Genomic DNA, 22,163 nt, shown 5'->3' on the forward strand with positions numbered 1-22,163 from the left:
TCAAAAACAAGCAGCAATGGCCTGAAAAGGAACAGGATGGAAAAGAATATGGGTGTGCATTGAGTGTGATGAGCAGCAAATTTGAGTGAAGTGAGGATGAGAAAACACGGAGGCATTTCCACAACCGAGAAAAAGGGGAAGAATGATAATGGGGGGGGGGGAGGGGTACATTTTAATTTTGAACCTAAAGTCAATTATTATTATTTTTGTATACCTTGTCGAGGCTCGTATGAGAGCTAACACAACGCACAGCAAGGGGGGGCACGGGACAAGAGGGGCGGGAGTGGGAAGGACAAAACATTGGGGAACAGAGACATTAGATCTGTGGAAAGGAGGGGGATGGGAATACGGGATAGACATTACAGGGACTTTCAGGAAGGAAAGCAGGGAATTTGAAGGAGGTGGGTTTGGGTGGAAAAGATCGAGGATTTGGATGGGGGAGTTTATCCAAACAAATATTTTTGTTTGTTATTTAATTATGGGACTCAGCACCTCTGTCAAGGCAAACAACAAAGCATTCCAAGGATTTACAAATAAATTTTGCACAGGAGGAGGCCATTCGGCCCAACATGCCTGCACCACACCAAAATTAGATTAATCAAAATCCATCAATACCCCTTCCCTTCACGTGCAGCCTTTTGGCTGCTACACTTGTACTCATTTCGCTGACCTCGGAAGGATGACGGGCCGAGTCAACCCCCCGATATCAAGCCAACGGCTTGAACTCAGGACCGTAGGATCCCAAGCCAGCACCCGAACTGCTAAGCAGTGGCCAACACCAGGTACCAACATTGTAATCAAATATTTATTGTTTATAGAATAGCTGCAGTAATCGGTATTCTGAAAAAAATCAAGTTGCAATATTTTGCACTCAAAAAATAAATAAATAATAATTAAGAAAAACACAAAACAAAACCACAATTGTGAGCCACAGGTTCAAAATACTCAAATCTCACAGGATCAAATTTAGTGCAATTAGAAAAAGTCCAGGTTCAAGTCAGGGTAGCATGTTAAAGATTGAAGAAAAAGTGAACAAACTTTGGGGGTGAAGGATGGAAATTCATCTTTTGCAAACGTGCATTCTAGTAGCAGCAGGGCTGTTCGGATGCCATCCACATCCACAGGATTCGGCTTCTTGGTACCTTTCCTCGCCAGATCGAGACGTTGGTGATGCCGGAGAACGCCACAATGATGGCAGTGGAGGAGAAACAGTGAACTGAGAAAGATCCGAGCAGTTGAGTCGTGGATAGATGGCGGTACCCAGGACGGTGTTCACAGCACTTGCTTGCTGCCATCTTCTCTGCACCATCGTGGCCACAATTAGCGCAAGCATTACGATGAGGAATAGGCCACAGGCCACAGCACCAAGGATAACTGCCATCAATGCGATCGATGGTGTTGCCTCTACATCTGTAATGGATAAGGAAAAAAGAATGGTCATTTGGCAAAGGTCATAGAACACTTTACGACACACTGTTAAAGTATACAATTGAATTTTTTTTTTTGGAAGTTTACTACCATTGTTGGTTTTTTGTACCACCTTGTTTAACAAGTCACATTAGTTTATGTCCTTTAAACAATAAAAGTTTTCCATTTGACGGCCAGGCAAAAAACAAACAAACCAAAAAAATTCCTCTGGACATGCACGATTGGGATGAAGAGCCAAAGCACTGTTAAAACTACAGGGTTTGTGTTCCAATCAATGGTGAAATGAACATTGTATCGAAAAAATAAAAATCGTTCCTTGATCATAAAGCGACATCTGCAGATAAGAGGACACAAGCGAACCATTTGCTTAATCCACTTTGTACTTCACACGCACAGGTTAATAGATTTAATAAATAAATAAAAAAGACCACAAGTCCTGAAGTTCACCTGGATCAGGAGTCAGAAATCCCACAGAACTTTACAACAAAATATATATTTTTTTAAACAGTGAAAACTGATAAATCAGATGGTCATGGTCAAGTTTCATTAAAATTGATATCAGAGAAGGCAAATACCTATGGGGGGGGGGCATCAAGATTGATGGTCAACACACCTTAGGCATCAGATATGAAGCTTGTGGTCAAGCTTCAAAATCATGTGTTGAGTTCAAGTGATAATGACCGAAGTATTTACAGACTTGCTGATTAATGGACATTGCTTGATTGCATCTCACTATAAATCAAACGAGAATCTCTTACCATCATATATGACACCCATACACTGAGTTCCCATCCAATTTGAATCAAGGCTGGTGTACCCATCATCACATTGGCACATGTAAGATCCCTGGGTGTTGTGACAAGCAGCATGGTAATCACACAGATGTTCTTCCGTTTCACACTCATTTACATCTGGAGGACAGCAAGTGGTGGGGTTTAAGAAATTAGCACCAGTGCAAAAACTTACAAGAGGAAAATAAATAAATAAATAAATAAATAAAAACTTGTAAGCAACACCTGGATATTTAAATTGCAAGGTACCTCTGACTTCGATGCCAAGGATCTCCAAGGACGAGTTTTGAGAGTTGATGATCTTGCTTGCACGTTCCTCCAAGAACTGCAGGAGTTCTGCACGTGTAACATCGGCATCACTTTCCAGGAACACATGGAACTTCGCCAAGAACTTGGAATCAGACACCACCCTGCAGAGCATTTCTTTATGGAACAAAAACTCCTCCAGAAAACAAAGCTCAGATGTTCGAGCAATAGGATTAAAATATTCAAGACAAGTTGCACAACGGCCATCATTCATACAAACCAGTTCATATCTTTGGGAATGATCGTGATAAAGTCATCTTTATAATCTCCAGAAGATACGTTCATCTGCAAAAATGAAACATTCCCCTCATTCAGAGAAATTAAAATATCTCACAACACAATGTCGCACAAATAAAAAATCGGAATCAAAACTGTCGTACCAAAGAAACAAGATGGTGGAGGAGCGCCTTAACCAATTCATTGAAATACTGTGCTTTTCGCTTGCCGCGCACTGCAGAAGACAAGGAAACCTCGAACCACGTGTACTCTGCAAAGCAGAACCATCGGCTCAAGGATTGCACAGCCAGGTACAAGACAGGCCTTCAATGAAGGACATCAATCCCAGCATTCCATTTTTGGTCTCCACCACATCATTAGGGAAGTACAGAAAGGACACTTCACATGTACAAGCAGAACAACCAACTTCAGGAACAGGACATGGAATGCCAAGGCAGGTTGTTTGTTCCTGAACGAGGCAGAAAAGTGGGCTCGAGCATACTTCGATTTTATGAGATCATTTTTGCAGCATGAACAAGCATCAAGGTAAAGAAAATAATCCAAGCAGTCAAAGGAACAATTGCAAATATTTTACAAGAATACATAATTAATTAAAAAAAAAAAAAAAAAAAAAAAAAAAAAAAAAAACTACACGAGGGAGTTGAAAAGTAGCCACAATTATTTATTTAAAAAAACTGTTGACTACACTTGCAGGAACAAGCACAAGATGTCTGCACCATTGTGAAGCAGTTTCAACCTTGAGCAGTCAGTAGTGGTCGTCGTAAGGGAGTCAACACAACTTCTCCGCTGTCCGTTTCCACCAAGGAAGAGCAGCGTGCAGCGATGGTGCACAGGGACAGAAATCCATCGGACTTTCAGCACAATGTGGGAACAGTGCTTTACCGCAACAGAGTGTGTGTACGATCAGATTACAACGTTGAAAACGGTCCCACAAGTGTCACCAACAACAGATAACAATGAACAGGTACAATGGTACATGCCACCATTCGAGGTGATCGACGGTGGCACAACATCTGATCAGTCATGGTTCTGCACATGAAGTCAACGGACTTTGTTTTGGAACCCATCTTGCAGAAACTTTATGAAAGCAGAGCATGAGCACAGCAGTGTGACATTCTGCCACAGCTTTTGAACCACCGAGACATGAAACATCGATCCATAACAAGCCAGAGTACGGAGTGGAAACTCTGTAGTCCTGACTTTCACCCATTTGGTCCACTCAAAGATGCTTCAAGAGGCCACCACTTTGCCAGTGACGAACAAGGGAAAGAAGTGGTGCGTGTGTAGCACTCAGGCAAAAAAATTCTTTGAGGGCGTACAGAAGTGTTGAAAAATGCTCTTGCACGTGCTCAATTGTAGTTATATTATTTAAATAATTATATATTGCAGGTCCTTTTTGACTCACCCTCATATAAATAAAATAGTATATGCCATTACCTGTGGGAGATATGTTCCTGTAGAGCACAGCAAAAGTAGGGGTATTTTGTTTGTTACAACCATGTGATCTGGGCTCATGGAAAAGTGATTGCACAGAATAAAATTAGGAAATGAACGCCAGGGGGAAAAAAAAAAAAAAAAGGAGTCGGAAAGAAAAGGGATGTAGTTAACGATGAGGGGGGGGGGGAGCAGATGGATACATAAGAAAAAGTTTGACCAGTGATTTTGTCAAGGTGAGGGGGAAGAGAGGCTGCCCACCAGAAGGATAAGAGATGCCTGGACAAGGTGGAGAGTCACCAGCAAAGATGAGGATTTTGCAGTCAGTGCGATTGATGAAGATGAGGAATAAGATGGGGTTGGAACACTCCTTTGGATACTCTAGCCTTGACAAGGAGATGAAAGGGTTCCCTCGAGCCACACGTTGGATACGAGTGGAGGAAATCCGTAATCCAAGAGTAGTTGGGCTTGGATTCCAGACAGTATGGAGAGCAAGGCAGGATACCAGACCATCAAAAGCTCACGATGTCCAGAGAGAGACAGCCTTGATGGAGGCCTTCATGATTGTTGGGAGACTAGAAGCAGCACGTCCAAGGGAGATTGACCCGGTCTGAATCCAAATTGATCCGAGAGGTTGCTGTTGGAGAAAAGGAATGATTTTTGTTCATTGATAGATTCAATGGCCTTGTGGATTGGAAGTACAGCAGGCTAATTAGGCCGTAATCGAGGGGATCCGTTTTGGAAATATTTGTGCAATGCCGTGATGTTGGCAAATTTCCCAAGTGGATATAAATTATCAGTCCCTGAAGGAGTTAAAAAATAGGTCACACTTTAGAACCTACGAATAGCAGGGTCCAACATTACTCTTGGGGGGGAAATATGTACCAAGACTGATGAATAGATGAAATTCAGTGAAACTCGATTCATTCTATTGGGACCATACCCTGTACAGAGCATTGGTGCTGCCCAAGTAGTCTCCCTGGCTATTGGGCACAATCCTGGATGTGTCGCCACTCCGACACAGGACACCAGCAAGCTGGCACTCATTTTGCCGACCTCGGAAGGATGACAGGCCGAGTCAAACCCACCTGGTATTAATTCAACAGCCAAGTGGGATTTGAACTTCGGATCCCAAGCTCACCGCCCTAACAATCAAGCCAACATGAGGCATGAACTTAATCAATGGAAGAAAGACAATTATTGACCCAAGGGAAGCAACCATGAAATACATGTCATGCTGATGTCAGGATTCAGCAATCAGGTCACGTGGGGGATATTCAAGTATCTTTCATGAACACTGAATATCCACATTGTAAGCAACAAACCATGCTTCCTATTGTCGGGGTCACTCACATGCTTTATTATTTCATTTATTTCCATTGGTTTTGATTCTTTTCCCAGTGTTGGCTTAGATGTCCATCAGCACACACAATTAAGCTTTGTAAATCACCCTGAAGGTACAGATCTTTAACATCAGTGGTAAGAATGAGCTTTATTAGATATAGAGGATCAGATTTATAGCACTCGGTGATGAAACTTTGAAGATGCCTCGAGTAGGGATTGTGCAAAAGAAATGGTTGCGCCAAATACTGAGAATATCCGAGCTGTTGAGTGGCAGTAGTACATCAATATAGTCTCGACCGAGAATTTGGCATGTGCTCCATGGCTTCACCTCGAGGTTTTCTAATCCCACCCGACCAGCCAGGTACAGCATATTCTAGCACTGGTAAAACCAAAATCAGGTAGATCCTGATGGGCGAACGGGGATGGGGGTGCGAAGGGAGGAAGATGTAAATTCTCGAAGTGAATGTGTATCTCCAGGTGGGGGAGGGCATTACAAGTCTCCACCATTTACAGTAGTCTTCCCGTCTCCAAATTTCGGTGCAGAAGGTACGTTTTTGCTTCATGCATGTAATGTGGGGTTTTTTGCCTACACATCCCCCCCCCCCCAAAAAGAAAGAAAAAAAAAAGTGCGCATCAGAACATGTTGCATGCTTGGAATAAGATCACCTGTTGGGCAGGTACTATACGAGTGATCAATCAAGCACATGAAGGTAGACGCTGGTGTGCCAGAACACAATGTAAAGCTGGCCGTTCCCACAGTTCATCATGCTACATAGAGGCATCCCACTTCAGACTTGACACCAAGCAATTCGATTTAAAATGTAATGGTGACAAGTGGTGGGTTCACGGAAAAAAACAAAACAAAAAAAAAAACAAAAGCAAACATTTGAGTATTCACACTTACTCTCAGTCATTACAGGAAGTTGCAAACGAGTTGGTTTTGCAGGTTTCTATCAAAGTAAAGTTGTCAACATACTTGCAGTGATACATCTTACCATCAAATTATTGCATCATGATTGGAAAAACAAACTAAAACACAATAGGTTCCAGTTTAGTTCTTTGAAGCACACTCGAGTCAACGACACATGGGTCAGATGGACAATTTGTTTGGTAAATCACTCTGCTGCTGATCAGAGTAAATCTGCAATCCAAACCAAATGAGAAGGTTTACACAACCACCAGTTTGATTGAACTGTCAACAAGTTAAGCCTTAGAGAAGTCGGTGAGCACAGCCGATATCGATCCCGCTCCGTCAGCGCGTTCATCACTGCCACTCGGCAATGATGTTGGGGGAACATTGGAAATTTCAAAACTGGGCTGGCTCAAGTTATCATAAAGGCATCGCTAGATACGTCAACAGATCACTTTGCAATGGTTCAAAGATGGCGAAGAATTGGTGGCGAGTTTGGGAATCGGAACCACAATGGCAAGCTTCCATCGAGAAGGTACTTTGTGCCCACTGCGAGAGGCATCAAGTCAGAGGAATGGAAATCTCAAGTCATATAAACCACATTGAGAGTCCATCAAGTCCACTGGATTTCTGAAGTTTGACTTTTTGAAGTTCAAACCTCATGTGGTTCCACGTGCTGTGCTGGCCACGAGGGGAGGTACGCAGGTAGACGATCTGTGGAGAACCTGCACGAAGTGACCACACAGCAGTTGTAATGGCCTTACAGTCATTTGGATCAGCATCAGGTATGGTACTAGTCCTATTAGTTTAAACCAGTGGTTTTCAAACTTTTTTCGTGACCCAATTTCAGAACCTCTCGACATCACGTGACCCAAAAGATTTTATATGGCACAAGAACATTTACTGTTTACTTTATTCACCATTGTCGAGTGAACGGAGAATAGCCGACAGTATCCAAATAGTACAGTTGAATGTTTCAGAAGTTTAGTCCGAATGACATTTAGATATATCAGTGAGAAGGATGAGCCTGTTTTTCAGAAACCAACTTCTCTATTCGTGGAGAAGTAGAGACAATGCCAGGATAACATCATGCTCCATTTCTAGGTGATTTCTGTACTTTGTTTTAATCACCACCGTGGTGGAGAACGACTGCTCACAAAGGTATGATGAAGGATATGGCATGAGAACCTTAATGGCGCGCCGTGACAGGGTCGGGTACGGCGGCAGCATTTTGCACCAGAATGTCGACAACAAATTCGTCCGCGCAAGAGCCTGCGCTCCTGAATCCTGCTGGAGCTGTACAAGCTCTTCCTGTGCTGTATCATCTTCATCAGCAATCGAGTCCAGTGGAGCTGTGAAAGGGTCCCGGACCACAGAAAAGGACTGCACATCCAGCTCAGGGAAATAGTGCTCGAACTGTTCAATGAGCGACCGAAGGTCACGTGCTATCTCCCCAGAAAGACTGTCAAGCTCAGTATCATCGTACTGGCAGGTCGTTAGATGCTCCACCAGACTGTGGGAAAAGGCTGAAGCACTTAACAGCTGCTTTGTCTGCCAGTAATTTTAGAGTCGCCAGAAATCTGCTCATTTTGTCGTGAAAAATCATGAGGTTGGCGTCTTTGCCTTGGAGGGAGCGGTTGAGGACATTGAGACGCTCAAAGATGTCAATGAGATAGCACGGTTCTGACAGCCAAGAGTCCAACGCTTCCCATGCAGTTTTCCCTTGTGTGCATAGGAACTCCTTCGGTTAATCTTTGAGCTTGTAAACGCACAGAGGAACGTTTCCTCGAGATAACCATCTGACTTGAGTGTAGAATAGTAAATTCTTATGGTCGGCGTCCATCTCCTGGCAGAATAGCCTGAATAACCTCGTGTTGAGGGCGCTCGATTTGATGAGATTCACCATTTTTACGACTTCTGAGAGCACGCTCTGCAAGGTTTCTGGCAAAGTACGAGAGGCGAGCGCTTCTCGGTGAATCATGCAGTGTACCATGGAGGTCTGAGGAGCCACCTCAAGAAATTTAGCCTTGAATCCAGAATGCACTCCTAACATTGCTGGCGCGCCGTCTGTTGTAGAACCGAGCAACTTTCCGAAGTCCAGATCATGGTCACGATAAAACTGCTCTACTTTCCCAAAAATGTCCTCACCTTTGGTGGTGGCCTCCAGTGGTTTGATGAGCAGAGGCTCATCGACAAAGTCATCAGCCTTGATGAAGCGGACCCAGACGATGCGATATTAGTGGACTCGTCCAACTGTATGGCGGGCCACGGCGATTCCTTGATCTTCTGTACGACCTGAGCCGTTTCGTCCAGACTCACATCTTAAATTCTGCGTTGGATGGTGTTGTATCAGAGGGGTATAACTGCCAGTTTCTTCGCCGCTTCCTCCCCAACCATCAGAGATACCATGTCCTTTGCACATGGCAGCACGAGTTCTTCCGCAATGGAGTGAGGCTATTTAGTCTTGGCAACATGGAGGGACACTCAATACGAGGCCTCTAATGCCCGATAATTGGTCTGATGGCATGTACCCTCTGTCAAGACGCGTGTTCTTGATTGCAAGAAGTTTCCTCTCAAAGAACGCTCTCTCCTTATCCTAAGGCGCACGTTTTGTAGTCAAATGCCTCTGCAACTTATTTTGTTTCATGGACTCCGTAGAAAGCACTTCCAAACAAATCACACAGTGAGGCCTCTGTGCCCCACTTTTATCCACCACAAAGTAAAATCCAAGATCCAGAAATTTATCCTGGTAAGAACGTCCGAGATTTGCTGGTGGCCGGTGCTGCCATCACAAATAAGGTCTCGAGTCATACGTGGAGACGTTAATGATAGAGTCAGAGCCTGAGTGGCCGTGGATCAAACCACTAATTTCCCGCCAAAATGAACCGCCCTTCAGTGAGCCCGTGCATCGGCTGGATCCCATTCCAAGCGTCATCTTGCGCCGGTTCCTATACTTTGAACGAACCGTTTATATTACATCCCGTAAAAGCGAACACCGATCGAAAAGTTTTTATTTTTATTTTTTGCTGCAAGCGGACGCCCGCGGCCCCACAAAATTTGCTCGGCGACCCCACTTGGGGTCGCGCCCCTGGGTTTAAACCATCATCTTGGGGCTGACGACCAAGTTCTGAACACAAGTGATGCAATGGGTTTTCTTTGCTTGAACAATTTTATGACAAATTGTTCTGACATCGATTTGTTGTGCAATCCATACTTTAATGTCCCACAAATACATTTTTTGGAAACCTTGAGGTAGATGGTTAATCTTCAGGTCCTGAAAACATTGTGGAGCAATTCCCATTTCAGTGTTGAGCAGATCAAAGGGGTATTTCCCCGACAACCTTGAGGTCCAATCCAACAGAAAAACCTAATCTCAATCTTTACGGCAGCAGCAATTGCAATGGAGTGATGTGCCACGTTTCACTGGATGGTATTCATGGAATACATACCTCAGTCTTGACAGCACGAGCCACCAACTAGTTTGTTTTTCTTCGATCCAATATGGCTGCCAGACCACAAGACCAATATCTTTATCAAACAAGTTAAATTTTGCGTCGATCGGTTTCTCCTTAAATTCAATACGGCTGCCGCACACGACACGAGAATCCTGTTAAAATTTCAAGGTAATTGGCAGACGTTGACCTCAAAAGTGAGCACGACATTACATGGTCATGCAACATGTGGCAAAGTTTCAATTTCCTCCACTGTTCGCTCTTAAAATAGACATTCATGTCGTTATGACATACGTACGCAAGATCACTCAACTCTGCTTTTCGCTCCGTGAGCGCAAGGTAATTCAAGTTTGCACATGGCCTTTCCAGGGAAATGTACCAACGTCAAATGCGAAACAGATACCCCATATTTTAGTCACAGGTAACCCCACATTCTACCACCAGTGACTGAGAATGTTGCTGCAAATAATCATTTATATCCCATCTGCATCACTTCACAAGGTGAACACAATTCAACACAGAATGACAAGTTAGCATGATCCTGGCCAAGGACCGCAAATGGAACGCCCACTCGACGACATCAAAATAAGAATAGTTTGGCTCCGCAGCAACTTCAATAGATTGAGAAGTCAACTAAACTGGATTAAAAATAAGTAAATTAAAAAAACCCTACCTTTGGGTTTGTAGGGTCCAGGATGAACGGCCTTCCCTTTGGGACCATGAACGTGGCCCCAGACAAATCGAGGACCTCAAAAACATTTCATGGAAGGAGAAAGAGAAAAAAAAAAAAAAGGGACCAATGAGGTTCACATCAAGCCATGCCTTTGGTATCAATTCAATCAACAAAAGGACAAAGGGTTGACTTCAACCTTGTGAATTTCTAAAGCAGGCCAAACCTGCACCTTCAATAGTTATCCCAACATTATTATAGGAAGGTGGCTTTTCAAAGTGAAACTTCAAAAGATGAAAAGTTTAGAATCGAGCACAAAATAAAAGTGCGAGGACTCACCAGCTCGGAGACCTCTCTCTGGAATGAGCTTGTGTTCAGATCGACGAGTGGGTTCAACTGCATGTGGAGGAAAGTTTGACAATTTGTCCGGATGGTTGAACACAACGTCCGAAGCAGGTAGGCTGGTCTTTGTCAAGATATCTGGGCCTTCAGAGAGCAAATAAGCTTCCGCTGAAACAGCAGAAATCTCATTTGATGAAAGAAACTCAAAACGCTCATCCGGTATGGGAAGCAGAGACGAGACTTCTGCATTTGTAGGGTCTGCAGACTGCAAAGAACCTCCACACGTTTCCAATTCTGGTGTCTCAACACTTTGCGTGCTTACAACACAATTTGGACAGCTCACACCCGCACGATCACGACTCGCATCGCTGTGAACCGTCAGAGCTTCAAACACCGAATGCTTTGAAGGTTCCAATGTTGAAGGCAAAGTGGAACTGGCAAGGCTTTCAGGTGGAGAAATAACTCGAGATTTGCTGAGAGTGGTCTTTTCGATACCAATTTGCAAAACCTCCTCCATTACCAAAACACCACTCTGCATAGTTGTAGATATGGATGTCATTTCACCAGCTGGAAACTCAGCTTCCGCAAGCATTGAAACACCATGGCCAAATAAGTCCGCTGGACTTGCTGCGAATTTTGAAGGAGCGCGATCTCGGAGTTTCAAAGCAAAAATTCCAGTCGTCATTTGCTGACCTCCAGCATTTGGGTCAAATGCTTCCTCCAGCATTGTGGTCGACATGGAAGATGTTGATAGAACTTCAAATTCCACAGAGTTTGTTACATAGCCAATGGTAGACCAATCGTAATCCAAATTCCTTTGGACTTCAACGACACCATCCAAGTCTGCGGCAGAAGTATAAAGGTCAAAAGCCAGCCCAATCACGTTCTCTGGCAACACATTGTCCACCAAGGACTGCTGTTCATCAATACCGAGCCGTGTGTCATTCCCTTGCGACCAACTGTCTACAAAGGACACCTGTTCATCAATACCGAGCCGTGTGTCATTCTCTTGCGACCAACTGTCTACAAAGGACACCTGTTCATCAATACCGAGCCGTGTGTCATTCTCTTGCGACCAACTGTCTACAAAGGACACCTGTTCATCAATACCGAGCTGCATGTCATTCTCTTGCGACCAACTGTCTACCAAGGACACCTGTTCATCAATACCGAGCTGTGTGCCATTCTCTTGCGACCAACTGTCTACCAAGGACACCTGTTCATCAATACCGAGCTGTGTGCCATTCCCTTGTGACCAACTGTCTACCAAGGACAATTGTTCATCAATACCGAGCTGCGTGCCATTCTCTTGCGACCAACTATCTACAAAGGACACCTGTTCATCAATACCGAGCTGCGTGCCATTCTCTTGCGACCAACTATCTACCAAGGACAATTGTTCATCAATACCGAGCTGCGTGCCATTCTCTTGCGACCAACTGTCTACAAAGGACAATTGTTCATCAATACCGAGCTGCGTGCCATTCTCTTGCGACCAACTATCTAATAAGGACAACTGTTCATCAATACCGAGCTGCGTGTCATTCTCTTGTGACCAACTGTCTACCAAGGACAACTGTTCATCAATACCGAGCTGCGTGTCATTCTCTTGCGACCAACTGTTTACCAAGGACAATTGTTCATCAATACCGAGCTGCGTGCCATTCTCTTGCGACCAACTATCTAATAAGGACAACTGTTCATCAACACCGAGCTGCATCACATTCTTTATCAACCAATTATTGGCAACAGAAGCAAACTGCTGTTCGTCAAAAGAAAGCCCAGTCACATTCTCTTGCGACCGACCGTCCACCGTAGTCAACTGGTATTGTGCATCAAGTTTCGTTATCTGCTCTGCCATCGCTTCCTCAGCTTTGATCAAATTTTCACCAAAAGGCTTCAAAGTCAGCTGAACAGGTTTCAGAGTGTGCACTGGACCATCACTGCAGCTCAAGTGCTTCAGGTCAAAAATAGCATCCTGTTCCAGCACAAAGTATTCAACCCAAAAGTTCCGTGGACCTTGTTCTGACCAGCCCCGCCAGTCTCCACTGGTTAGTGTCAAGGTCACACCAGATACTTTTGGACTGTAATAAAAAGTGTTCCGCTCCCAACACGACAGAACCATGGCACTCACTTCCTGGTGTGGATGTTCCTTAAAGATAACTTTGTCACTCCGATCACAACAGCCACCGCCGTGTGAGAAACCGCAAACTTTGAGAAGAACCGTCGAGGTCTCGGGTGCCCGCACAGTCCACTGGCAGCGCACTAGACTTGGGTAATTCGCTGGAAAGCCTGGAGAATAAAAAGTTCCCGAATTTCCAGCCAGCTCAAACTGACAAGTATCAAGTTCCACCAATTTGTCACCTGTTGATGTCCAATTACCTGGAGAGAGAGAGAGAGGAAAAAAAAAAAATTTACAATAAATAATATATACCCTCCAGATTTTCACCCACTTAAAGAGTACACAACCAACCACAAAAAAATATATATATATATAAATAAAAACTTCTCAGCACCAAATCACTCACCACATCGTTCATTGGATACAGAAATGGCTGCGGCAGGCCCGGATGGTCTTTGCATCAGGTCGATGGGTGCAGGACGCCAGTGTACAGTTAATGTGCGTCGAGGCTTTGCTGGTCCAGAATAAGGAACCCAGAATCTCAAATAAGGTTCAAGACGACTCTTAGGAGAAACCAAGCTTGGTAATCCAGGCATGTAAACACGGAACAGAGGATAAACATCACCAAAATCCACATCCTGCACATTGGAAGGAACAGAATCTGCAGAAAGCAGCACTTGTTGCGATTCACAGCTCTGGGCAAGCCAGGCAGAAACCTTGCGCCTGCTTATAAAGTTCCCACGGTGCCTGGACGGTATTCCGAGGAAGTTTATTCGCACATGATCAAGAGCAGGTCGGAGAGAGCCACCAACTTCAGGTATGAAGGTCACATACACATGATTATGTGGGATAAGCAGGAGAGGACTCGAGCAACTGTGCTCACAGGTCTCCAGCAGTACCTGATGACCCGAAGGCACAGGAGTAACCAACATAAAGACATTGTTTTGGGGAGAACATGGCAGACATCCCAAGCAAGCACGCAGCAGCACGCAGTGTCGCCGGGGTGCCACAATGGTCCAGTTGGTCCATGGTCTCAGTAAAGCTTGCCGACCTGGAAGCTCACACCCAGGGCCAAAACTTCCCCGAGAACCAGCGATGAGCTTCTGGCAGGGGGCCGAGGGAATCCTCAATGGGTCAACCCCTGTGGCAATAAATCACAATCAATCAATATCATATTCAGCTTGAATCATTACTAGCACTCATTTTGACGACTTCAGGAGGATGACAGGTTGAGTTAACCCCACCTGGTGTCAATTCAACAGCACGACAGGGACTTGAACTCAAGACCGAGATATTTAGTCAGCCACCTTAACCATAAACCAAACACCAGGCTTACATGATGAAAGCAAACGTACATTTGTGGGAATAAATAAATAAATAAATAAATAAAGGTGCAATGGTAGCACACACCTTCACACTGCGTCTGAGTTCGATACCGAACCCAATTACAAGCCATTAGGTTGATGTAAAACCCCAAAGTGCTCATCCCCCAGATTTCATGTCTGCTAGCATTAGTTGGTGGACAATAAATCAAAGCACGCATTTGGAACAAGGTAGGCAAGTCATCACAAAATACACAATTCCTGGCCAAATCACCTTCAGTTAATCATTTCTGGAAGACAAGGTAGGTGATGGAATGGGGGGTGGGGGGGGGAAAGCTGAGCTACTGTCATCCTGCAGGTGTTAAAGACACCACGGCAGCCTGAAGAACTTACAAATTCCCACCCAAATTAGCTCAAACCCACGATCAGGACTGGCCAGGCACTTCGCGAAGCATTTGGACCCAAAATGGGCCCTGCTAGACCCTACAGGTGGGGAGCAGTTGGCACCTTTAAAAGTAGAAATAGATAGAACCAATTTGGGCCATGAAAGTAGTTGGTCTGGACTCTGGGATCAAGGACAAGTTATAACTTAAAACAAAAGCTAGTGGTAATCCTGTAGCAAAATAAAGGCTTCACCAATATTTAGCAGACGATACCAATTCTCAGGCCAACTTGATGCAGCAAAAGTTGACCCAACTTTTCACAACAGGTGATCATTCCATACATACCTGAGATGTTCAAGGGAATAGAAATGATTTAAATCAGAAAGATTCGACAAGAAAAAAAATAAAAATAAGGTTGTTGACAAATGAGACCACACACACGACAAGAACAAGCCAATTCGATTTTGGTTCAGGTTAGAATCCAGATCCAGCCCATCAGTGGGGTAGAAAAAAAAAGTAAACAGCTCAGCCTTGGAGGTAAATGTGCTCCGAGTGCCCTTATAGATGAAATTAAATTTTAGCTCAGGTACACGTAACCATTGTTGGGGGGGGGGGTAAAGGGTAAGAGGGCTACATGGACATCAGTAGGAGGCTTGTACATGGAAGGGGGCATTGTGACGTCAGTCTTAATAAAGAGCAAATGAGCCGTCAAAACATTCGTTCATTCCCCAATAAATAAAACCTCGATTCATGACCTCACTCAACAAACTCAGATGGGATTAGTGTCGATACAGCACAGGTACGATGGGTCAAATGGACCCCTCCAATCATCAACAACATTAACATTACACAATACACAACCTACAATCAGAAGGTAATTAAACACACATTCCATTAATCATCCACAACCACAACACCATCCCTTACCATGACTCGAAAGCAGCAAATCAAACTTCCCTTTGACTTGAGCGAATTGCTCCTGGGAGGAGGAGGAGGATGAGGAGAAGATGAAGGGATCGACATCAAAAACAAGACTGCAGGGGACAGGTAGGGCGATGTGCAAATTGGTAAAACAGCGACCACCAGGTAACAAGGGACCAACTTACAGGACTCTGTCGCGTGACCCCGAGTTGTTGGGGTCTCAAACCGCATCGTCCCTCGATGGACGAGATCAGAAGGCTCGAAATGAGGAGAGCCACGAGACGGCTCATAATGGCCACCACACCCGAGCCCCGACTCACACCGGCACCAGCGGGGTCTACGTCGACCCAGGATCGCTCGGGAACCGTACTCGCACACACAACAACAATAATATATATAATATAACCACGAACCACACAGAGCAACCTCTACTCCCACAACGAAACTTCAACCCAGCAGCCGAATGTGGAGGAGGATGGAGTGGGACGGCTTCATAAAGGAGTGGGGGGCGGGGGGGGGAGTGTGAAAACGGGTGATGCTGCGCACGAGCGGCCTGATCGCTCCAATTAGCGCGTCAGGTGAACGCGCGCACGTGGCTCTGCTCCGACAGTAATTAGCACCTCGATCCCCAAACTTCCCACGACCACCACGACAACCACCTCCGGGGAAAAGGGCGATGATCCCTCTCCCTCTGATTCCACCCAAGCAATCAAGTAATGACATTACGATCGAAAATCGCAACGACAGATCGATATCATGACGATCGTTACATCCCCACTGTCAAATCGTGCCGTGACGTCATGACGCAGGATCGAAACAATACGTCTCCGATATTAACCGCAAGCTTGTACTCCCGAACTTCCCTAAAAAAAAAAAAAACACCTCATCACGATCACGTCGCTTGTGTAATCACCTACATCGACATCGAGTGAAGGTATTAAACGTGATAAACAGTGTGACGTCATTATTAAAACGATCGGGTGGTCCAAAGGGGTCTTTTTTTAAAGCTTGTTCTGGAGGTCCAGGCGGTCCAGGAGGTCCAAGAGGTCCAAAAGGTCCAAAAGGTCCAAAAGGTCCAGGAGGTCCAGGAGGTCCAAGAGGTCCAGGAGGTCCAGGAGGTCCAGGAGTTTCAGGAGGTCCAGGAGGTCCAGGAGGTCCAAGAGGTCCAGGTGGTCCAGGAGGTCCAAGAGGTCCAAGAGGTCCAGGAGGTCCAGGAGGTCCAGGAGGTCCAGGAGGTCCAGGAGTTTCAGGAGGTCCAGGAGGTGGTTTCGCTGTTTGGGAACACCAGGATCCACTGTGTCTGAGCTTTCGGAGTAATTTTCACGGATTCCTATTGTTTTCTCCAACGTGGAGCTGCGACAAGGCAAGTACTACATTGTCGCTTTACAACGCTACAAAATCTACCAGATCAGATCTCAAATCAAGGTAGAAATGTCTCTCGGTTGTTTATCAGGTGAACGTCCCGGCACTCGGGCTGGTCTCATCCATTGTCTTGCAAGGACTACCCGGACACAATAATCAAGATGATGATACGCCGTTGGGGTCTGACATGGACAATGGACGTCAAGATCAACCTGAAGATCTCCAGGACCACTCCCTGCTCACCTCCACTCATTCAGGTTCCTCTTTTTTCCCCACCCATGGAACCAATTCCCACATCCTCTTCAATCTCATTCTTCCCTCCAGGTCTTCAAGACAGCTGTTCATCCGATCATCCCCAATCCATTTAAACCATGATCTTTACTGCCCCCATTCACCCCACTCCCTCCTTCCAAGTTTCATGGTTTGTTTCCTCCTGAGAGTTTCCTTCTGTATCCATCTTGTCCACCCCATATGTCCTCCCCAAGCCCCCATTCTTCCCTAATTTGTCGATGTGTCCCTCTATTTTGTCCCCTCCCCCCCACCCCCTGTTGGTTCCCCCCACCCCTCCCTTTTTACTGAGTTTGTAAAGTTCAATCAAAATAAATATCAGAAACTTTTCACAACAAACTGCCTTCGTTACCAAGGTGAGTCCCATTAGGAGGGTATCTCCTCGAAATGGACGAGGTGTTTGTTGTGCGAATGTGAGGCATCCTTTTTGTGTCTATTAATTACGTACTTGTATTAATTAATTACGTATCATTGAAAATTTGGAAAGTACATTTAGACCATTGAGACTGCTGAGACCTCCCCTCTCCAAGACCCCGAAAGACCTCTAATTATTATTACTATTAGGGTTCCAAGGCTTCGAGGCTGGGAAACCTATTGTTTTTGTTCAGACCAGCAAAAATGCCCAAGGGTGTGAAGACCAATGAAAATTTGGTCCAACGAACCAACGGGTCCCCTCGTGATTAAAATAGGAAAAGTATTTGAAATAATTACTTTCAAACCATTGTTTGGATCATTTTAATGTCAACCACGAGGTCTGGCAGGATAACCTAACTTGGGTTTGAATCCCAACCTGAGTTATAAACTGTCATCTTGCAGGCGTTAGTTGATGGTAAAGATCCTGCGGTGTCATTTGTGAAGAGTAGGCGAGTTATCACAGGCATCCTGAAGAACTTACAAATTCCCACCCAAAAACAGCTGCAGTCCATGGTCAAGACCGGCTCGCCACTTCGTGAAAGACTTGGACCCAAAACATGCCCTGCCAGATTCCCACAAGTGGGAGTAATTAGTAGTAGTAGTAGTAGTAGTAGTAGTAGTAGTAGTAGTAGTAGTAGTAGTAGTAGTAGTAGTAGTAGTAGTATAATATGAAGTACAGATTAATTTGGAACTCAGGGTTTGGTGACGACAAAGTTGAAGTCTTTGGGAATCAAAATTTTTGGTCTGCTCTTTGTATAAACGACACCGCAAAACGTGCATCTGGTTTGTTCATGAAAAGTGTATTTTTGTCCTGTTCAAGTACCGTACACAGAGTGGACTAGCAAGTTGCCCATGCAAACATTGGGAATTCAAAACGAGAGAGAGAGATGAAGGAGGAAAAAACACAAATGGCATCTTTTGTCATCGAGCCGGTCAGCTGGAGCAACAATTCCCATTTATTGTCACATCTGATGCAATTTAAATGCTCGAATGACCGTGAGGTTCTCCTTTTGAAACTGTTTGTTCAATACACTTAGCTTTTTGATACCAATATATGATCCATAATTTAAAAAATTGCATTGATGGCAAAGCCAGTAATCAATTGCAAATGAATAGTTGGAGGATAGTACGATTTACATGCCTTCAGTATGTGGGTTTCATCATCTGCATGATGCAACTCACTCCTAGAAGTATTGTTTTTGGGCTGTCCGGCCACATCCGCCTGTCCGTCCACCTGTTCGTCTGCCCATGATAGGTGTTCGTTACCACGATAACTTAAGAACGGTCAAAGGGATCTAGATCAAACTTGGTACAACAATGTATAATGATGTAATAATGTGGGCGAAGGCATGTTGGTCGACGTGACCACACCATAAGACGATCTGGCTGATACTTTGCTGGTAAGACGTTACATCATCATTTTGGGAAAGATCAATGAAAATAGAGATTACAGGATGTAAGGGGTAATTTTGGAACGTGACACATACGAGAAGGATCTGGGGGTGGTAATAGATATGGGAGGTAAGCAGGCAGCACAGTACCAGGCAGCTATAGGTAGAGCAAATAGGGTTTTAGGTTGTATTCAGAGGGGGATCATTTATAAATCAAAAGAGGTGGTATGAACATTGTACAGGAATTTAGTGAGGACCACATCCAGAATATTATGTGCTGTTCTGGTCACCACAGCTCGGGAAGGGCATAGATGCCAGAGAGAGGGTTCAGCGTAGGGCTGCTAGATTGATTCCTGGCCTAGCTAGACTCAGCTATGAGGAGCGGCTGAAGGAGACAGGGCTTTATTCACTAGAAAGGAGGTGGTTACGAGGAGATATGATGGAGATGTTTAAGATAATGAAAGGTGAAGATAAAACAAGTGCAGATGAATTATTCAACAGAGTAGACAGTGATAGGACCAGGGGCCATAGCCTGAGAGTTAAGATGGTAGTAAAGCAGGGGACTTTTACTCAAAGAGTAGTTCATGCATGGAATGGTCTCCCTGGAAAGGTAGTGGCAGCAGAAACAGTAGATACATTTAAATTAGAATTAGATAGGTACCTGGAAGTTACGGAGATAGAGGGGTATAGGGATGTTGATAAGACTTTTCGGTAGTTTGAGCATTGATGGGTGATTGTGTGTGGAGTGCTGTTGGTGGGGGTCTTGTCAAGTGGTGTTATGTGGTTGAGGTTGTGTTTTTCAAAGCTCATACCTCACCCCACCCCCACCCCTCCCCCTTCACTCCCTTGAGAAAAAAAGAGATTACAAAAAACACTTTATAAATTTTTTTTTTGCCATTTTCTTCTTTGGATTTTGTGTTGATGTCATGCAGGCATGGTGAGCTGAATGGTCTCCACCTGTGTCTGATTTCCTTGTGTTATCACCTCCTCAGATGGATGTTAAGCTGGGTGTCTCATCTGCTAACATTAGTTGGTGGACATTGAAGATCCCACAGTGTTTCCACTAACAATAGGTGTTATTACTGGAACCGACAGATTACAAATACCTATCCGAAACCTTAAATATGGTAGTGACAACCCAGTCTTTGTAATTAGGTCTTGTCTAACAAGGTGTGTGTATTGTTTTGTCTGGCTTCCTTCTTGAGACGACAGTGCAGTAATTGGTCTTTATTACTCTCGCCGAAGAAGAGGGTATTGCATTTGGATCCGTTTGTCCAAGCAGAACTTGTTTTTCTCCGCAACCGCTTGTTGGATCGAGCCAACATTTTCAACATCGGAGTGACTACTCGAGTAGATTGCGTCATTGATAATTATTACATTATAGGTCACGTGGCATGACAGCCATGTTGGAAAAATTTTGGACTTCTGTATCTCTGAAACCACACCAAGGAAGAAATTGAAACTTGGCACGTGCAAGCACAGGGGGAATGTGTGATTTGTTTTTAATGACATCATAGGTGCTTTCATTGTCATAATTGCATCATAAAAAACGTCAATGGTCAGGGTCAAGTATCTGACCAAAGTGGGGTTGCATCAAAGCGGGACATCTTGGTACCGGGTCATCACTGCAGCAGTTATAAAATGGCAGTTCTAATTACGTTAACACCAACACACAAAACAAGTTCTGGCAAGCGTCTGCAATCTCTGCTTGCCCTTTTTCTTGTTTTAATGTATTTATTTGTCAGACCCTCAGCTGTTAGGGTTAGGGAGATAAAGACATTTGGCAGGTGTGGTGTGGTGTTATCTGTCTGTAAGCCTATTTCATATCAGGATGAAAGACAAGTTGGTGAAGCATTTCTCAGCTTTTGCTCAAAGGGTTAACAGCCAAAACGTCAGCTTCTCCTGACAGGGTACCTCGATCAACATCCTGGTAGTTTCATCCATTATGCTACCTGTCCGTTTTTTCAATCCAGATTCACATCAGCAAGAAGTTCTGCATTCTTCCATGTGTCTCTTGGAACCATCAACCCCAACATGGCATTGCTGTGATGAAGGGTTAATACCTGAAACACAAGCTTTCTACTTCCCATGGGAGTTAATGTACCACTCATCATTACATCGATTTCATAATCGCCTGGGATAAGGCGATTTACCAACGTTGCAAACTTTCCGTGTCACCGAGTATCGTATACACATTAGACATTGTATCCATGTGATATAATTGAGGGACTGAGAGAATAGGCTAGAGGTACACACACTCGCCTTATCTGGGTTCAAATCCCGACCCAACAAGCCATCATCCATGTGTTTCATCAATGCGGTGCCATCCCTCGGATGGATGTTAAATTGGATGTCCCATCTGCCCAAAATTAGTTGGTAGAAGTGAAATATCTTACCTCTAAATAAGTGTTGTTGTTTCGTATGCAGCTCTTTTGTTTTTTTTTTCTGGAAGTGCAGCTGATGCATTGCTCGTTACGAGTAAGAATGTCCTCATTTTGCCGACCTCGGAAGGATGACAAGCAGAGTTAACGCACCTGGAGTTATTTAACGCCATGACAGAGGCTCAAACTCAAAACCCTCAGATCTTAAACCAGCCACCTTAACCCTGAGGCCAACACCAGGCTTCAACTATAATTACGCACATTGTACTTCATTCACCCCCACCCCAAAAAACAAATAAATAAATAAACAAACAAACCAACAACACAAGGTTTTTGCAAAAGACGACACAGTCAAAGTTCAGTGTATTGCAAGAATATGGTACAGAGAAAAAAACAAAACGTATACATCTCTATATATATATATATATATATATAAAAGTGGGAAATGACATTAAATTCTTGCATCAAAGTAATGATAGCCAAATGAGAAAGCAAACGTGAGTAGTTCCCTTTGAGCTCCCAACACACAATCAACATCGAGAAATACCAGAAGGGTCGTTCAAAGGCAAAAGCATTTCATCGTGATACGAGCGAGCCACGTTACAAAGGTATCGGGTTGTTTTCAAGTGACGCTTCGTCCAATCGGCCTCCTCGGCTCCAGCTCC

At 44.4% G+C, this 22,163-nt stretch overlaps 1 protein-coding gene across 1 annotated transcript; it reads right to left on the minus strand.

The window, feature by feature from the left end:
* Positions 1-791: 791 nt before the first annotated feature.
* Positions 792-16,487, minus strand: LOC147012263 (uncharacterized). The gene is made up of 10 exons (XM_085856161.1): positions 15,848-16,487; positions 15,669-15,720; positions 13,443-14,177; positions 10,912-13,296; positions 10,576-10,650; positions 2,906-3,012; positions 2,746-2,810; positions 2,469-2,629; positions 2,187-2,339; positions 792-1,410 (listed from the first exon to the last, which is right to left on the minus strand). Exons 1-10 carry the CDS (start codon positions 15,950-15,952, stop codon positions 1,061-1,063), a joined length of 4,188 nt encoding a protein of 1,395 aa, XP_085712287.1. The 5' UTR covers positions 15,953-16,487; the 3' UTR covers positions 792-1,060.
* Between the last annotated feature and the right edge of the window lie 5,676 nt (positions 16,488-22,163).

This window comes from Eptatretus burgeri, chromosome 15, assembly GCF_056783735.1.
Source record: "Eptatretus burgeri isolate ZD-2024b chromosome 15, Ebu_testis_v1, whole genome shotgun sequence".
Taxonomy (NCBI): domain Eukaryota; kingdom Metazoa; phylum Chordata; class Myxini; order Myxiniformes; family Myxinidae; genus Eptatretus; species Eptatretus burgeri.